We start from the raw sequence: 15,773 nt of genomic DNA, 5'->3' as shown, positions 1-15,773 counted from the left end.
AACATTACTTATTTCTTGATCGTCCATTGTGAGCAATCCACACAATATTGATCGACTTTGGTGCTGTATTTAAGAAGAAAAAATATATTTAATATTTATATATTATCTACTTTCATTAAATGTTATATCAATTAATGCCGCGGAATATACTTTGTAATATAGATTATGAACTCAGACTCCTATAGAAGTTCGACTCAAAAAAATAGATGGCCTTATACTCATTACAAATCTATAGCAACAATCATGCATGCAATAGCTACTAAGCGGCAAAACCAACAACAATTATTAGGATTAGACTTTGGTTATGGTGGATTTAATGATTAAACAACAATAATCCATGTCATTTAACTCATCACAACTATTATCCATACTAATTAACAAATCACAAATTTGATGATTGAATTTGAAAACAATAATTAGGGCACAATTAACTTCAAAAAAAAAAAAAAAAACTCACCACAAATTTACGCGCTGTGCATCTACTCTCTCGGTGGCGGAGTCAGGTGCGTGCCGGAGGCGGAGCTCAGGCGGTGGCGAGTTGGATTTGATGCGGTGGCGAGTTGGAGTTGAGAAAATGGAGTGTCGTCGTGTCGAGCCTTTTTTGTTAAAAAATTTGTTAAAAAAAAATAATAAATTAAATGTAAAATCCCCTGTTTTAAGTTGTTGGCGGCAATTTATTTTGATAGCTATTTTTCATATTTCTTGATTTATATATTTTTAGGGTTAAGGGTTAGGGTTAGGGGGTTAGGGTTAAGTGAAATAAGATACCTTTTTCGCGATAATGGTTGGATCTCACGTAGCTGTGATTTCTTTTCTTATCTATAAATCGCAAAATTTAGGGTCTGTTCACATTTACTAAATTGAACTGAACTGATTGAAGCTGAGCTGAATATTTTATGAGAGAAGAAAATTAGAAGCTGGACTGAATTGATTGGAGCTGAACTGAACTGAATCAAACTGAACTGAACTGAACTGATTGAAACTGAGAACTTAACTGAGCTGGAAATGAATGTTTTATTAGAGAAGGAAATTAGGAGCTGAAGTGAAGTGAACTGAACTGAAGTGAACTGGTTGGAGCTGAACTGAACTGAACTGAACTGAACTGATTGGAGCTGAACTGAGCTGAACTGAACTGATTGGAGCTGAACTGAACTGAAATTAAGTAAATGTGAACAGACCCTTAATCAAACTAGACCTTGTGCGGATATCGTAACAAGTCAAAACATGTCATTTATTTATTTTGAAATGAAGAAAATAGGACAAAAGAAGTACTCCCTCCGTTTTTAAATACTTGCTCCATTTCTTCATGCGCAGAGTTTTAGGAGAAATTAATAATATATGGAGTTAGTGAGGTATGTGGAACAATAAAAAAATTGTAAAAAGCAAAAGTAGTGGAAACAATTGGAGGAGAGATAATATAAAATTAATAAAATATGATCATGGTGGGTCCACTACGTGAGTGAAATCAGTTAAATATTGTACTCCCTCTGTTCCATAATGGTGTTCTGGTTTGAAATCTTTGACTTTTTTAAGAAAGAGAGAATCTTCTAAATTTCTCTTAATCTATAAGAATAATTATAGTGATATGGGATCTAGTTTGATCTTCTTGGTGAGTAGATTATTAATATCTAACTTTATATTTTTGCTAGTGTGAGATTAAAGATATTTGCGGTCAAAGTTGGGTAAAAATTTGCATCAATTTACGAAACAGGAACAATATTGTGAAACGGAGGGAGTAAAAGTTTTCCAAATAAGGAAATGGAGCAAGTATTTAAAAACGGCCGAACAAGAAAAGTGGAGCAAGTATTTAAAAACGGATGGAGTAATAGAGAAGACTAGTAGAAACGTGTCATATAAATGGAGTACCGATATTTCAATATAAGGAACAAAAAAAAATCCATTTGTTGTAAAACAATTGATTGATTGGCACAATAAAACTTTGGACATGTTATACCACTATTTTGACTTTATTTTTATATAGTTAAACAATAGGATGCATAAGAATGGATATTGACACGGATACAAGTATGAAACAAATACAGGAAACATTTATTTCAAAATAAGGGACACGGGTATGGGATGTTAAAATTCATATAATATATTTTTTAAAAAAAAAAGAATTTGACTATATATTTGTCATTCTGTCCTCTCATTAGATCATACTGCATCATAATATAAGTATTTCTACGAGTAATCTAAATAGGTTATATGATGTAAAATAAATCAAACAAGTATTTCATATTTCTTTATGAAGGTAGTCTAAAGGAAAACAAAATGGATCAAATAAATTGCAAAATATTCAAAATTTATAATAAGATGTTTAATTATAATGTAGTCCTACAGGTAATTCTAAATAGGTTGTATGATGTAAAATAAAAAAAAATGAGAAGAGGAAAAAAAAAAAAAAAAAAAAAAAGAGAATGGTGAGCACAAAGATTTGATCCTTAAACCCCTACACAAAGGAATAATGCAATTTACCATCTTAGCTAAAGTCAAATTGTGTTAAGTGAATGCAAAAAATATAAAATATATTTAATTAAATTGAATAGTGGTACATTGCGGTACATTAATTTAGTGGTACATATCGGTACGCGTCATTCATTGTAGAATTTTCGTACATGTAAATAGTTATTAAGTAGTCGGAAAAAATGATGATTTCCTTCGGATTTCATTCTTTCTAGTAGGAATTTTTGAAAATCAAGTTGTTTTCATGTTGTCTTAGATTAGTATCTATTGAGTGAATCATTTGGCATGTCATGAATCAATTACCAATTTACCATATATAATTTTACAATCAAATCATCAAACAACTTAAACTAAATAACTAGTAGGTTAACAACCGAAAAACCTTTATATTCTAATAGAATAACATAATTTAATACTCTGTAATATCTAATTCAAGCAATGTGGGATTTAAATTTCAACATACACCTCAAGTAATAATCCAATTTATACATATAAAATTTTATCATTCAAACAATTAGAAATTACTCCATATTATTATTGTAGAAAATATACTATGAATTTATATAGTAGTTAACTAACTAATGATTGCAAAAAATAAAAAAATCTTAATATAAATACAAGTTAGAAAAAAAATAATTAAAAAATGATTTTTTTTTTCAAGTGGGGGGACAACTGTCCCCCTTGTACCCCCCTCCCTCCGCCACTGATTATTTGTAATTTCCGAATTTGAGTTATGAATATATAATATCATTATGTTTGATTTAGGGCATGTTCGGCAAAATATAGCTGTGGAGATAGCTGTGAGTTGTGGAGATAGCTGTGAGCTGTCAACAAGCTGTTAGCTGTGAAAAAAGATAATTTAGGTATGATTGTTCGGTAAAGTAGTGGTTGACTAGCTGTTACATTTAAGAATCAATATTTTATTTTTAAAACTATACATTAAATTTTCAAAAGCTACCTCTAATTTCAAAAGCTAATAATCATAGCTTTTAATAAAAGCTACCTCCACCACTAAAAGCTACTTGAACCATTACTTTGCCAAATACTCACATTTTTTGTTGAGTAGTGGTTTGACTTGGTCAAACCACTAAAAGCTACCTAAAAGCTACTCAAAAGCTAGCGCCGAACACGCCCTTAAGGCCTGTTCGGCGGTGGCTTTTAGCTTTTAGACTTAATTCAAACACTACCTATAAAAATTACTACTGTTTGGTGAAGTAGGGATTTAAGTAGCTGTTAGAGGTGGAGGTAGCTTTTAATAAAAGCTAGAAAAAATAGCGTTGAAAAAAAAAACTAGCGTTCAACCTATTTTTTAGGTTATCTTTCTTATTTTTTTTTTAAAAAAAAAACAAAAGTACGTAGTATTTTAAAAAGGATTGTTGACGTTAATTTTTATTATGATCGGAAGCATCTGATTTTTAGTACATATCTTATTTTATGAATTGATTGCTTAATAGATTTATATATTATAGTCCATGATATTTTAAAAATATTAAAATAAGATATGTCATACTACTACCACTAATAATAATAATAATAATAATAATATAATAATAATAATAATAATAATAATAATAATAATAATAATAATAATAATAATAATAATTTCAACAGCTAGTTTTGCCAAACATTTATATAATGAGCAGCTATCTTGACAGCTGACATCTGACAACTACCTATTGACAGCTCACAGCTACCTATTGACAGCTCACAGCTACCTCTACAGCTAACAGTTACTCAAAAGCTAACAGCCAGCAACTACAACTACTTTTGCCGAACAGACCCTTAGCCTTTCGTTTCTTTTGAAGTTGAAATCTTCATATGCAAATCATATACGGACCAATAATTTTTTTTTTTTTAAAAAAACAAAGAAAATAGAACTGTCAACCAAGATATGCATCCTCTTTTCATATAGATATAGAACACCCATCATAAGATAACCGTTTCTTTTACCTTGTTTTTTTAATCATTTTGCACACTAAATTAGAAGCCGTTATCTTAGTTAGGCGTTCTACATCGTATTGAATAAAGAACACCTTCAAGAAGCGTCCTATAAACCTTATAAGGCACCCTAGTTGAAGTACGCCTGTAAGGCGTCTTGTTTTGTCTATTTTAGGCGTTTTATAAACCATGTTTTGTAGGATCCATTTTATTGGGATTTGGATTATTTGACTAGCGCAAAAATCATTTATCATATCTAGCAACAGACAACGACGACCCAAAAGATCAAACTTATTATCTCCATAACAGTGATCCTTAATATATCTAATAATTGCACTTATCGAAAAAATAATTCCTTCAATTTTCCCCTTAAATTAGACGCAAAAGGCAATAATATAAGTTACACACATGAAAACACACAGAAATCTTTCTCAATTACATCACCCTTAAATTAGACGCAAAGGGCAATAATATAAGTTATCCCCTTAAATTAGACGCAAAGGGCAATGCTGACTATATTTGATTATGTGCCAAACAATATTTCTTATACTGTACATACTTTTCTGGAGCTATATTAACAAAAACCTTTTTTTTTTTTTTTTTTTTTTTCAGGACTAGCACATGCTACCCCTTGTGCCTCTGTAGATCTTCCAGTGCCTATATCGGATTTCCACCGTTGACCAATCTCAAACACTCTAGAAACCACCACTTTCATTCCTAAAACTAACGCAACTTGTTTGAAATTGCCTCCACCACACTTAAACCACCTTTCAACCCCAAAACCACCACCTCAAACCCCAAAAACCACCATCATGGAGCAATAATCTACCCTCACCAACTTGAAATATCCTTGAACCACCCCGAAAATAACCTTGCCACCTAAAAAACCGATTTTCACGGTGGTTTCGGGGGGTATTTTAAGGTGGATTAACGTCATAAAATTAAGTCAACGGTGAAAATTTGGTCAAAAGTAGTATGTTAAAACATTTTACCTTTTATTAAGTGTTTCTTACAACTTTTTCTTTTTTAATCAAGTAGTTTCTCATCACAAATGTCCTTAATTTTATTCTCAAAAAGCTGGTTAGGACTCAGAACATAATTTAAACCTTCGAAAAATTGTACAAAAAACTGTGCATTGTACGATTTTCATCAAGTAGACTATTAAAAGAGATCATAAGATCAAAAAAACACTTTCACTTTCTTCTTAAAATTATAACACTCCCTTGTGAAAAAATAGAGCAGCCTCCTTCTTCTCTCTTTTCTCTCTTCTCTCTCCTATCTCTTTAGGGTTTTAATTAGACTATTTCCATCCGATCCTTTTTCTTTGATTTAATTTGCTATTTTGTTGTTTGTTTTGTTTTGTTCTCTCTGTTTGTGAGACTCTGTCCCAATTTTTTTTTTTTGGGTTTTTCCCAATTTTAGGGATTTTGATTCTCATCTATGGATGAGAATTTTATTTTTAGGGTTTTAATAATAATTGAGAAGGTGATTTGGATTCATATGGGTTTAACGTTCGTCATCAACTCTACGATCAAAACATCAGCGCAGATTGCGAAGGTCTCTACTTGAAAAGATGCAAAGACATCGAAAATCACAGCCCGAGTCAAGTTTGAAGTGGTGAAGTGTGAGCTATGCTAGATATGGAAATTAGTTATGATTTTGATTGTAAAAAGTTATGTTATTTTCTCTAGATATGGGGTTTACAAATCTTTAATATTGTTGTAGATACCATATGACTATTTCTTAATAATATATAATATTCTTCTTCCTGCCAAAAAAAAATAATAAAAAAAAATTATAACACTCTCCTAAAATGTAGGTTTTTTCCCTAATAAAAAAGTTTGTTTTTTTGAAAATTTTCTTTGGCATCCCTCTATTTTATACTTCCTCCGTTATTTTTTACTTGACCTGTTGCATTTGTCACGCTTGCCAATGCAAAACTTTACAATCAATAATTTTAATTCTCCATAAGTAAAAATTATAAAAGTAATATATGATACTACTACTTGTTGATATAATTCTAACAAAACCCCCATGAGTATGTTTTTCCTTACATATTATTCACAAAATACGGTCAAAGAAGAGGCCATGAGTATTGTAAAAGTCAAAGGGGTCAAGTAATAAGAATAGATGAAGTATTTGTTTCTTTGGTAAAATGAAAAAAAATTTATCATCTTTGGTAATCATGATTATCTAATATAATAAATTTTTTAATCAAGATCTTTAACGGTTTTTTTTTATATTTTAAAAATTATTTTAATAATTTTATTTTTTATAAAATAACCACCACCACACCTCTCTCCCGTAGCAGCAATCCACCCCATCTCCCCTCCTGCATGGCGGTGGCCCGGCGCAAGCCCCTTCCCCTTGTTGGTGCCACCCCTTCCCGACCGGAAACCTTCGAATTATCACTCAATTGGGAATCATAAATCACTGCTAAATTAAAACCCCTAGCAATCGTGGAATTTGGTTGGTTTTTTTTTTATATAGCTATTTTAGGGTATTTAGACAAAACTACTCTAATAAACCTAGCCACTATATTAAAACTTTGGGACTATTCTTCTTCTTTTTAATGTCTTTAGCTAATAATGGTACCAATAATATGGTGATTATAGTCAGTCAATCCATGTAGTATTTAGTAGGTTTCCTGATGGTGTGATATTAATAAGTATTGTTTGTTTGTTTTTCATGTGTGATATTGGTATAAGAGTGCAGATTTAGAAGATTTGTCTTGAAAATTTGTCAATATAATCTTGATGATGACCAATCAAGTTTTAATACTTTCGCGACTTATCAATATAGCGTTATTCTATCAAGAACAATGCAAAGAAGTATGAAATAATTTACGAGCAATTCAAAAGCGATTGTAAACACAAATTTTGAGTCTGCAAAATAGTCAAAATAAATGCAACAAATATAATTTTTATTAATATAAAAAATTTGAGTATAATCTCTAATGTAATCCACTGATTTGATTTCCATGCTACGTCGTTAGATGACTCGATTTGCTGTATCGAAACTGGAATTCCTTGATAGAGGGCCGAAAAGGCTTGATCTCGATCAAGGTTGGTCTTCTAGAATAGAACAGCACGTCCGGTGCTTGTTGTTCTTCTTCTAATTCTTGAGATTGTTTTTTAGACAATTTTAGAGAGGGTTTTTGAGTACAGAGGTCATTTTGTAGAGAGTTTTTTCTCTGGATTTTTCATGTGTGTGAAATGAGGGAGGAAAGTTCTATTTATAGAGTTCTCCTAAGCTAGGGTTTCAAGATGACCACTAAATGGGTCTCATATCCATTTTCACCTCCTTTCATAAATGACCCATTTAAATTAAATCAAATCCATTTTGTTGGACTTTATTATTAATTATTTAAATGAGTTTAACTAAAATAAATAATATGGGCTAAAGTAACCCATATTAATTATATAGTCAATACATACGAGTCAACCGTTTGACTTTGACCCAAACAATATGTAACGACACCTGATAAAATTTCCGTGCCTACGAATTGCCCCCTCGAGATCGGTCACGGACACACTTTTAGGAGTGTTTGATCGTGATCGGGCTTGAAATTTGCTTGACCCGATAACAATTATCGAGTAACTCCTTTTTTTTTCTACGCAGTTTAGGCTCTTGCTTAGGAGCTTATTACATCAATTGGTACTTCAGGGGTAGTAGCGCTTCAAGAACTTGCCATTGATAGGGCCTACACGTAACCCGTCTGCATCAACGATCTTGTATGCTCCATTGATGTATACTTCTTGGACGATATAAGGACCATCCCATTTTGAACTGAATATGTTCCCCTTCTTACTAGAAATGATGATGGGTCTCCTAACAGCTAGAACAGTATCTCCAACCTGGAATGAACATACACGCACTTTCTTGTTGAATGCACGTGTTAGTCGAGCATGATAACACTCCAAACTTTGTTGAGCTTCAAGCCTTTTCTCATCCAATCCTTCTAATTCAGCTAATCGGAGTTTAGCATTTTCTTCTTCAGTAAGCTCTTCCTGTATGGCTACACGCAACGACGGGATTTGTATTTCCAATGGTACGATAGCTTCGACACCATACATCAGTGCGTAAGGAGTTGCTTGGGTCGGAGTTTTGTAGGTTGTTCGATACGCCCATAGAGCTTCACCAAGCCGCTCATGCCAATCTCGTTTCTGCTTCTTTATTATCTTGCTAAGAAAATTACAGAGAGTTTTGTTGAAGGACTCAGTTATTCCATTTGCAGGAGCATTATACATCGAAGACTTATGTTGTGTAAACTTAAACTTTTCACACAGACTTTTCACCAATCTGTTAACGAATTTAATGGAGTGCCATTGTCTGTGATGATGTATCGCGGCACGCCGTATCGATGAATAATATGATTTCTAATGAGATCCACCACATTCTCCTTTTTGACCTCGCGTAGAGGGATGGCTTCTGCCCATTTTTAAAAGTAATCTGTAGCAACAAGGATATATGCATGACCAGCCGACGACTTTGGTGTAATTGGTCCTACAACAACAAGACCCCATGCTTTAAACGGCCAAGACGTCACAGTAGGATGTAACGGCTCTGGAGGTGTATGAATAAAATTTGCGTGAAATTGACAAGCTTCACATTTCTTTGCAAATTCCATTCAATCTTGTACCATCGTGGGCCAATAGTATTCCATCCTTTTGACACGGTCATGTAGTTTTCGGACCAGATTGGTGTGCTCCACAAACTCCTGAATGAGCTTCCTCAATAGTTTTAGCAGCTTCTTCATCTCCAAGACATCTTGACCAAGTTCCAAGGAAAGAGCGCCTGTAGAGTGTCCCCTTATAATATATGAAGCGTGGAGCTCGCCGTCGAATCTCTGTTTTGTGCTATAAATCTCTTGGCAGTCTTCCATTCTCTAGGTAGTCAATGAGTGGTTGACGCCAATCCACTGCGTTTATTTCATAGACCGAAACAATGCACGCATCTTCTGTCTCTTCATCTTCTAGAGAAGTCACTACCCACCTGTTGCAGGCGGAAACTTTCATGCTCTCATCTGCCCCTAGTGCCAAAGTAGCTGCAAGATTTGCAAGAGAGTCAGCTATCTTATTGGCACTTCTTGGAACGTGCTAGAGTTTGACGCTTTCAAATGATTCCAACAATTGTGAAGCGTACTTGTGGTAAGGCTTCAAATCTTCTTTCTTAACCTCATATTCATCAAGAAGTTGATGGATTATCAACATGGAATCTCCATATACATCGAGATCCTGGATGTTCATCCCCTTTGCCATTTGCAATCCCAGAATAAGTGCTTGATATTCAGCAACGTTGTTCGAGCACAAGTTTTCTAGGGAGAATGAATAAGTGAGGACATGTTTCTCCGGTGACACAAGGACAACACAAGCTCCGACACCATCTTGTCGTGAAGCTCCGTCAAAGTATAGCTCCCATGGTGGAAGGATGTCAATGTTAAACACCTCTTCGCTAGGAAGATCGTCCGAAAGCTCCCAATGTGATGGAATTGGGTGATCGGCTAAGAAATCGGCTAGAGCTTGACCTTTAACTGCCTTTTAGGGCACATACGTAATGTCGTGTTGAGTTATGAGCATAGCCCACTTGGCGAGTCATCCATATAGCACCGGTCTTTACAAGATGTATTTGATTTGATCTGCTCTAGAAATGACTCGTACTGTATATGCTTGCATGTAATGTCTTAGCTTTTGAATGGAAAAAATCATAGCTAAGCACACTTTTTCTATTGGAGTGTAATTTAGTTCAGCACCAACTAAGGTACGACTAAGATAGTTAAGTGCTCTCTCCTTTCCTTCTTCATTTTCCTGGGCGAGTAATGCTCCCAGCGATCTTTCTTCAGCCGAAATATACAAGATGAGTGGCTTCCCTTAAATTGGTGCCCCCAAGACTGGTGGAGTTGACAAGTACTTTATTATACTATCAAAAGCTTTCTGACACAATTCATCCCATTCGAACGGAGCTCCTTTCTTCATAAGATGGCTAAATGGATGACATCTTCCAGCCAGATTACAAATGAAGCGTCGAATGTATGTAAGTTGTCCTTGGAGACCACGCAACTCTTTGAGATTCTTTGGTTCAGGCATGTTTTGAATCACGGCGATCTTTGAATAATCAATTTTAATCTCTTTATGCCTCACTACGAATCCTAGAAACTTGCCCGAGCTGACATCGAATGCACACTTCAAAGGTTTCATTTTCAGTTGATACCTTTGCAATTTCTCAAACACATCTCGCAAATGAAGTAAATGGTCCTCCTGCTTTTTTGACTTGACAACGAGGTCATCAACATAACATTCAACTATTTTGTGCATCATGTCTTCAAAAATTTTCTGCATCGCCCTTTGATAGGTAGCCCTTGCATTTTTCAGGCCAAAAGGCATCACCTTATAGAAAAATATTCCCTTTGGTGTACGAAAAGCAGTTGCTTCTTCGTCTTCAGGCGCCAAGAGAATTTTATTGTAACCCGTAGTGCAATCCATGAAGGATAAAGCCTCGTGTCCTGTTGTGGCGTCGATCATTATCTCAGTGACAGGGAAAGGGAAATCATCCTTTGGACACGCATTGTTAAGATCTCTGAAGTCTACACAAACACGTAAATGTTTGTTCTTTTTCCTTATAGGGACGATATTTGCAATCCAAGTTGGATATTTGACCTCACGAACGATGCCTGCATCGATGAGTTTATTGACTTCAGCTTCAATTTCAGGGATCAATTCAGGCCGAAAGCGTCGTTGAGGTTGTTTCTTTGATTAAATTCCCTTTTTGATCGCCAGACGATGAACTGCAATTTTAGGATCAAGCCCCATCATCTCTTTATAGCTCCATGCGAACACATCTTTGTACTCCATGAGCAGGTCGAAGTAAGATTTTTCCTCATCAGGAGAGAGTTGAGCACTTACATAGATAGGGCGTGGCTCATCCGTGTTACCAAGATTCAATTCCTTTAGATCATCAACAGTGGATTGCCCCCCGTCCTCGAGGGTCTTAGGGGCTTCTGTTGGATCCACCTCTCCATCCAAGATATTTTCTTCCGAGACAGTAACGTGGTTGGAAGTAGCAAGGATATTCTCACGGTCATCAGCTTCACAATCAGTCAGAACTTTTTGGCCGATGAGAATCAATGTACGTCCTTTCACACTAAGGGTTTCGACTGTCTTTACTTCCAATAGATCGAGGCGCTTCATGCGAGATGGGATAATTCTCTTGACATCATTCTCTAACTCAAATTTCTTCATGTTCCTTTTCTGCTGACATCGTGATTTAGAGATGGCTCCAGTGTTCTCTAGCCGGTTGAAGACGTTTATCCTATGCTTCTTGACTTGCATGTTTTGTGGGCGATGGTTGATGGGTTTGTTTGCCACTCTTAATCTTTTGAATATGCCCTTAGACTTCTTCATGCCTCTTGATTGACCACCCAATCTACTAAATATGGACTCTGATGAGTCAAGACTTGGACCCTCCAACCTATCAAAAACTGAATGATATGGTCTAGATGATGATGGTTGAATCCTATCGAAGACATAACCCCTTTGTTTTGATTGGTGTAGTTTTTTCACCTACACTTTCCTCAACTTCTTCCACCGCAATATATTGGGATGCTTGTACCGACTGTCTTCGAGCTGAGATCTTCACTGGTTGAGGTTTTGTGAAACCCAATCCAACTTTTTTCACCCAAACACGCTCACCTTATTGTTGCAGCTGCTGTTGAGATTTGTTGAGGCCGTAGGAGGCAGCATCGATGACCTTTCCCATGGGCTCTGGGTTAGAAAAATCGTACCCTGAGCTTTTCATCAATTTGTAAGCAACTGGGTCAAATCCTTCTTTCCTAGCGCTAGGCATCTCCGATATATTTTCAAGGCTTGCAGATGGTGGATTAGATATCTTTTGGTTGCTTACTCGTTGAGCTGGAAAAGTCGTGCTTTCATCTAATGAAGATAGCTTACTTTCAACTTTCTTAGGTGCGACATATACTTCACATTTTTCGAATGGAGTTTGTCCCTCCTTGCGACGTGACATAGGAATGTAACGTAGAACTTGAACATGTGAGTTAGACTTCACTTTTATGCTTTTTTTCTCATTGATTTCCTCAACCTTCTCACTCAAAACCTCCTTTGAAGGAGGGTCTTCTTTCGTTTGTTGCTTCTTCGGAGCTTGTTTTCCTGTGGAGGCTATCTCCAATGGCATCACTTCAACTGGCTCTTCTTAATCGATGTAGAACTTTGCATCAGCGAAATGAGATTCGGCCTCTAAGAAAGGTTTCACCTCTGCGCTCACCCTTCTTTCACCATTATTGTAATACTTGAAGCATTGATGCAAGGTTGATGCTACTACTCCGTTTTCGTGCATCCATGGTCGCCCTAACAACAAATTGTATGAAGTTTTTGAATCATTGACATGAAATATTGTTGTTGCAGTCATCTCTCCAACGATTAAATTGACTCTTATCATGTCGATGGCTCGTTGCCCCCCGAGGTTGAAACCTTGAATAATGAGGCAGCTTTGAGACAATCATCGTCGGTGATTCCTAACTTCCTCAAAGTAGACTTTGGCATGATATTCACTGTAGAGCCTCCATCTATGAGTATGCGATTAACCTTTTGTTTGCGGATGTATCCACAAACAAAAAGAGGTCTATTGTGATGTTTCGAACCAAGCATAAGATCTTCATCAGTGAATGCCAAAGATGCACTGCATGCTGCACATCGGTTAGGATGGTTCTCATAGATGCCTTGTTCGATATTTTCCTTTGATGTATAATGAGTGGGATTTTCTATAGCTCGTGCCATAGAGAATTGCATTTATTTTGGCAGAGACAAAGCTTGGCGCCATCCCATACGAGATGGGACTGTGTTTAACAACGCAAGAATCTTTGAGTCTTTTTCGGGATCTCCTGAATGATTGAGACTTATAGATGGTTGACTTTTCTCAGATCCATGTTTTACTTCCGCCGTGTAACAAGACACTACATCAACAGAAGATTCACTGAAATAATTTCGAGGGAAGAATTCGTCTAAAGTGATTGGCATCCAGGGCTTTACTTCTTCATGAGGGACAAGTAGAGCACGCCGCTTCCTTGTTCTTTTCATTTCCTCTGCCTTTCTGAGACCTCTCCTTGTTTGCTGGTGCTTTTTAGAAGGTTGTGAAATGGATGAAGTTGGCTACCTTGCCTTCCTCCTGGTTACCAACGTCCACCCTTCCTCTTCCTCTTCATACGGCAATGGAGTAGGATCTGAATGCAATGTTGGGCTAGACTTCATTACTTGTATGACAACAGGCTCCAAACTCCCAAACTGGATAATTTGTGCATGTCGTTCACATGGTGAAGCATCCACGGCGACTGTGGTATGATTGGATCCTTCTTTTTCATCTAAATCTAGCACAACCCTTCCTTCTTTTGCGAGCCTCATTATTTTCTCCTTGAGAGTGATGCATTTTTCGAGGGGATGACTCACCAATCTATGGTATCGACAATAGTTTGGATCAGATGATCTACCCATTTTCTTGGGACGTTTAGACTCAGGTAGCTCGATGATCTTTTTCTCGAGCAAGTCGTCTAGCATTCCTGACGAGTCTGAATCTGGAAATGGATACTTTTTTTCCTGCAATTCCTTTAAGGTGGGCTCTTCTCTCTTTGTATTTGCATCCTTCAAAGATGACTCTCTCTTTTGTTCACTCTTTGGCTTACCAGAAATTTTTACTAGAGAAGATGTGGTGGAGACTGCCAAAGACTCTTAGTAGATTTCTTGCCGGTCTTTTCCGTCTTCTTGAAATTATTTTTCTCTTTCCTGACGAGATCTAAAGAGCTTGTACCACAGCTTGAGATGCTTATCTCCATGTCGTGGGCTCGAGTTGCTAGTTCTTGAAAGGACCTTGGTTTTATCCCCTATATGATGTACAGCAGATCCCACTTCATCCCTTGGATACACATTTCGACAGCAGAGGTTTATGATAGACGATCTTTGCATTCTAGACTTAAAGCTCTCCATCGACTGATGTAGTCCAGAACTGGCCCATCTTCCCATTGTTCAGTCTTGGTTAATTGGGTCATGCTGACTATGCGTCGTGTACAGTAGAATCTCTTCTTAAACTCCTCCTCCATATCATCCCAACTATCGATGGACTCTCGAGGGAGATCAGTGTACCAATCGAACGCAATTCCCTTAAGGGAACGAACGAATTGTTTGACAAGCAAGTCTCCTGCCGTTCCAGCGTTGTTGCATGTCTCAATAAAATGAGCGATGTGCTGCTTGGGGTTGCCTTTCCCATCGAATTGCTGGAATTTTGGGGGTTGATAGCCTTTAGGTATCTTCAATTTGCTGATCCTTTTACTATATGGCTTCTCATACAGCTTCTTCTCGCGAGAACCTTCTCCTAGTTGGTTCTTGATAGCGTTTACTATCATATCCTGGATCTTGTGGATGGTGAATGGGGACTCGCTTTTAGCACTTTATTCGGAACTCTCTCCCTGGGAATCTACTTCTTCCTCTTTCGACGAATCACTTGCTTCCTTTGGACGTTTTTCAAGTTTTTTGTTTAAAGCAGAGATCTTCTCATTTTGTTACTTGATTTGCTCGTCTTTTTCTTCTCCATCCTTCATTAACTTTTGAAGGAGGCCCTTCAATTCGACAAGTTGTTCCTTAACGGTCTTGGATTCAATCACTATAACTGCAGCAACAGTTGTTTGTGATGATTGAGAAAACTCAATCATATCAGAAGTTCGTTGTGGAGTTGAAGGAGATGAGGCACAAATGCTTCCTTGATCTCCTTCGTCGAAGGCATCGAAAAGCGGGCTGGTATGGATAACCAACTTCTCAGATCTGGCAGGTGGAGTCCTCTCTGAGTCATGTGTAGAGGCGGAAGGTTCACCTTCAAGAGGAGGGAATGAATCAAACACCGGAATCTCATGAGAAGTGCAGATAAGGCTTGGTGGAAGTGACAGATTTGAGGAGGAACGTCCACGAGATCTTGTGCTTGGCTTAGTAGGGATGATAGCAGTTCGAAGTCTCGCGACAGCTTCCTGAAATTCGGCCCTCCTCTTCATTCCTCTAGTGCGCAAGCCGTCGTCCTTGAACAGTGCACCCAACTCCGCAGCCCTTTGCTGGGCGAAGGTGAGATCCTTGGCGGCGGATTGAGAGGTGTTGTTGTTTGAAGCCATTGTTGAAGACTTGACGTGGAAAAAGAGATGAGTGGTAGAGATGGTCCCACCGAGCGTGCCAAAAATTTGTAAACACAAATTTTGAGTGTGCAAAATAATCAAAATAAATGCAACAAATATAATTTTTTATTAATATAACAAATTTGAGTACAATATCTAATGTAATCCACTTATTCGATTTCCACGATACGCCGTTCGATGACTCGATTTG

General features: G+C 36.8%; 1 protein-coding gene across 1 annotated transcript; it reads right to left on the bottom strand.

Moving 5' to 3' along the window:
* Positions 1 to 13,565: 13,565 nt before the first annotated feature.
* LOC110694603 lies at positions 13,566 to 14,809 on the bottom strand. The gene is made up of 2 exons (XM_021871769.1): positions 14,362 to 14,809; positions 13,566 to 14,104 (listed from the first exon to the last, which is right to left on the bottom strand). The coding sequence occupies exons 1-2, from the start codon at positions 14,807 to 14,809 to the stop codon at positions 13,566 to 13,568; spliced, it is 987 nt and encodes a 328-aa protein (XP_021727461.1).
* Positions 14,810 to 15,773: the final 964 nt, after the last annotated feature.

The sequence above is a fragment of the Chenopodium quinoa genome, unplaced genomic scaffold (genome assembly GCF_001683475.1).
Source record: "Chenopodium quinoa cultivar QQ74 unplaced genomic scaffold, ASM168347v1, whole genome shotgun sequence".
Lineage (NCBI taxonomy): Eukaryota > Viridiplantae > Streptophyta > Magnoliopsida > Caryophyllales > Amaranthaceae > Chenopodium > Chenopodium quinoa.
The sequence above is the reverse complement of the archived record's forward strand: the minus strand, read 5'-3'. Positions and strand labels throughout refer to the sequence as shown.

What these genes read in the sequence shown, in the direction of transcription:
- LOC110694603 (XM_021871769.1), bottom strand. Translation starts at nt 14,809, where the DNA reads ATGATAGTAAACGCTATCAAGAACCAACTAGGAGAAGGTTCTCGCGAG. An exon ending in AAGTCTAGAATGCAAAGATC is followed by an intron (nt 14,105 to 14,361) that starts GTCTATCATAAA and finishes CATCTTCTCTAG; the next exon opens with TAAAAATTTCTGGTAAGCCA.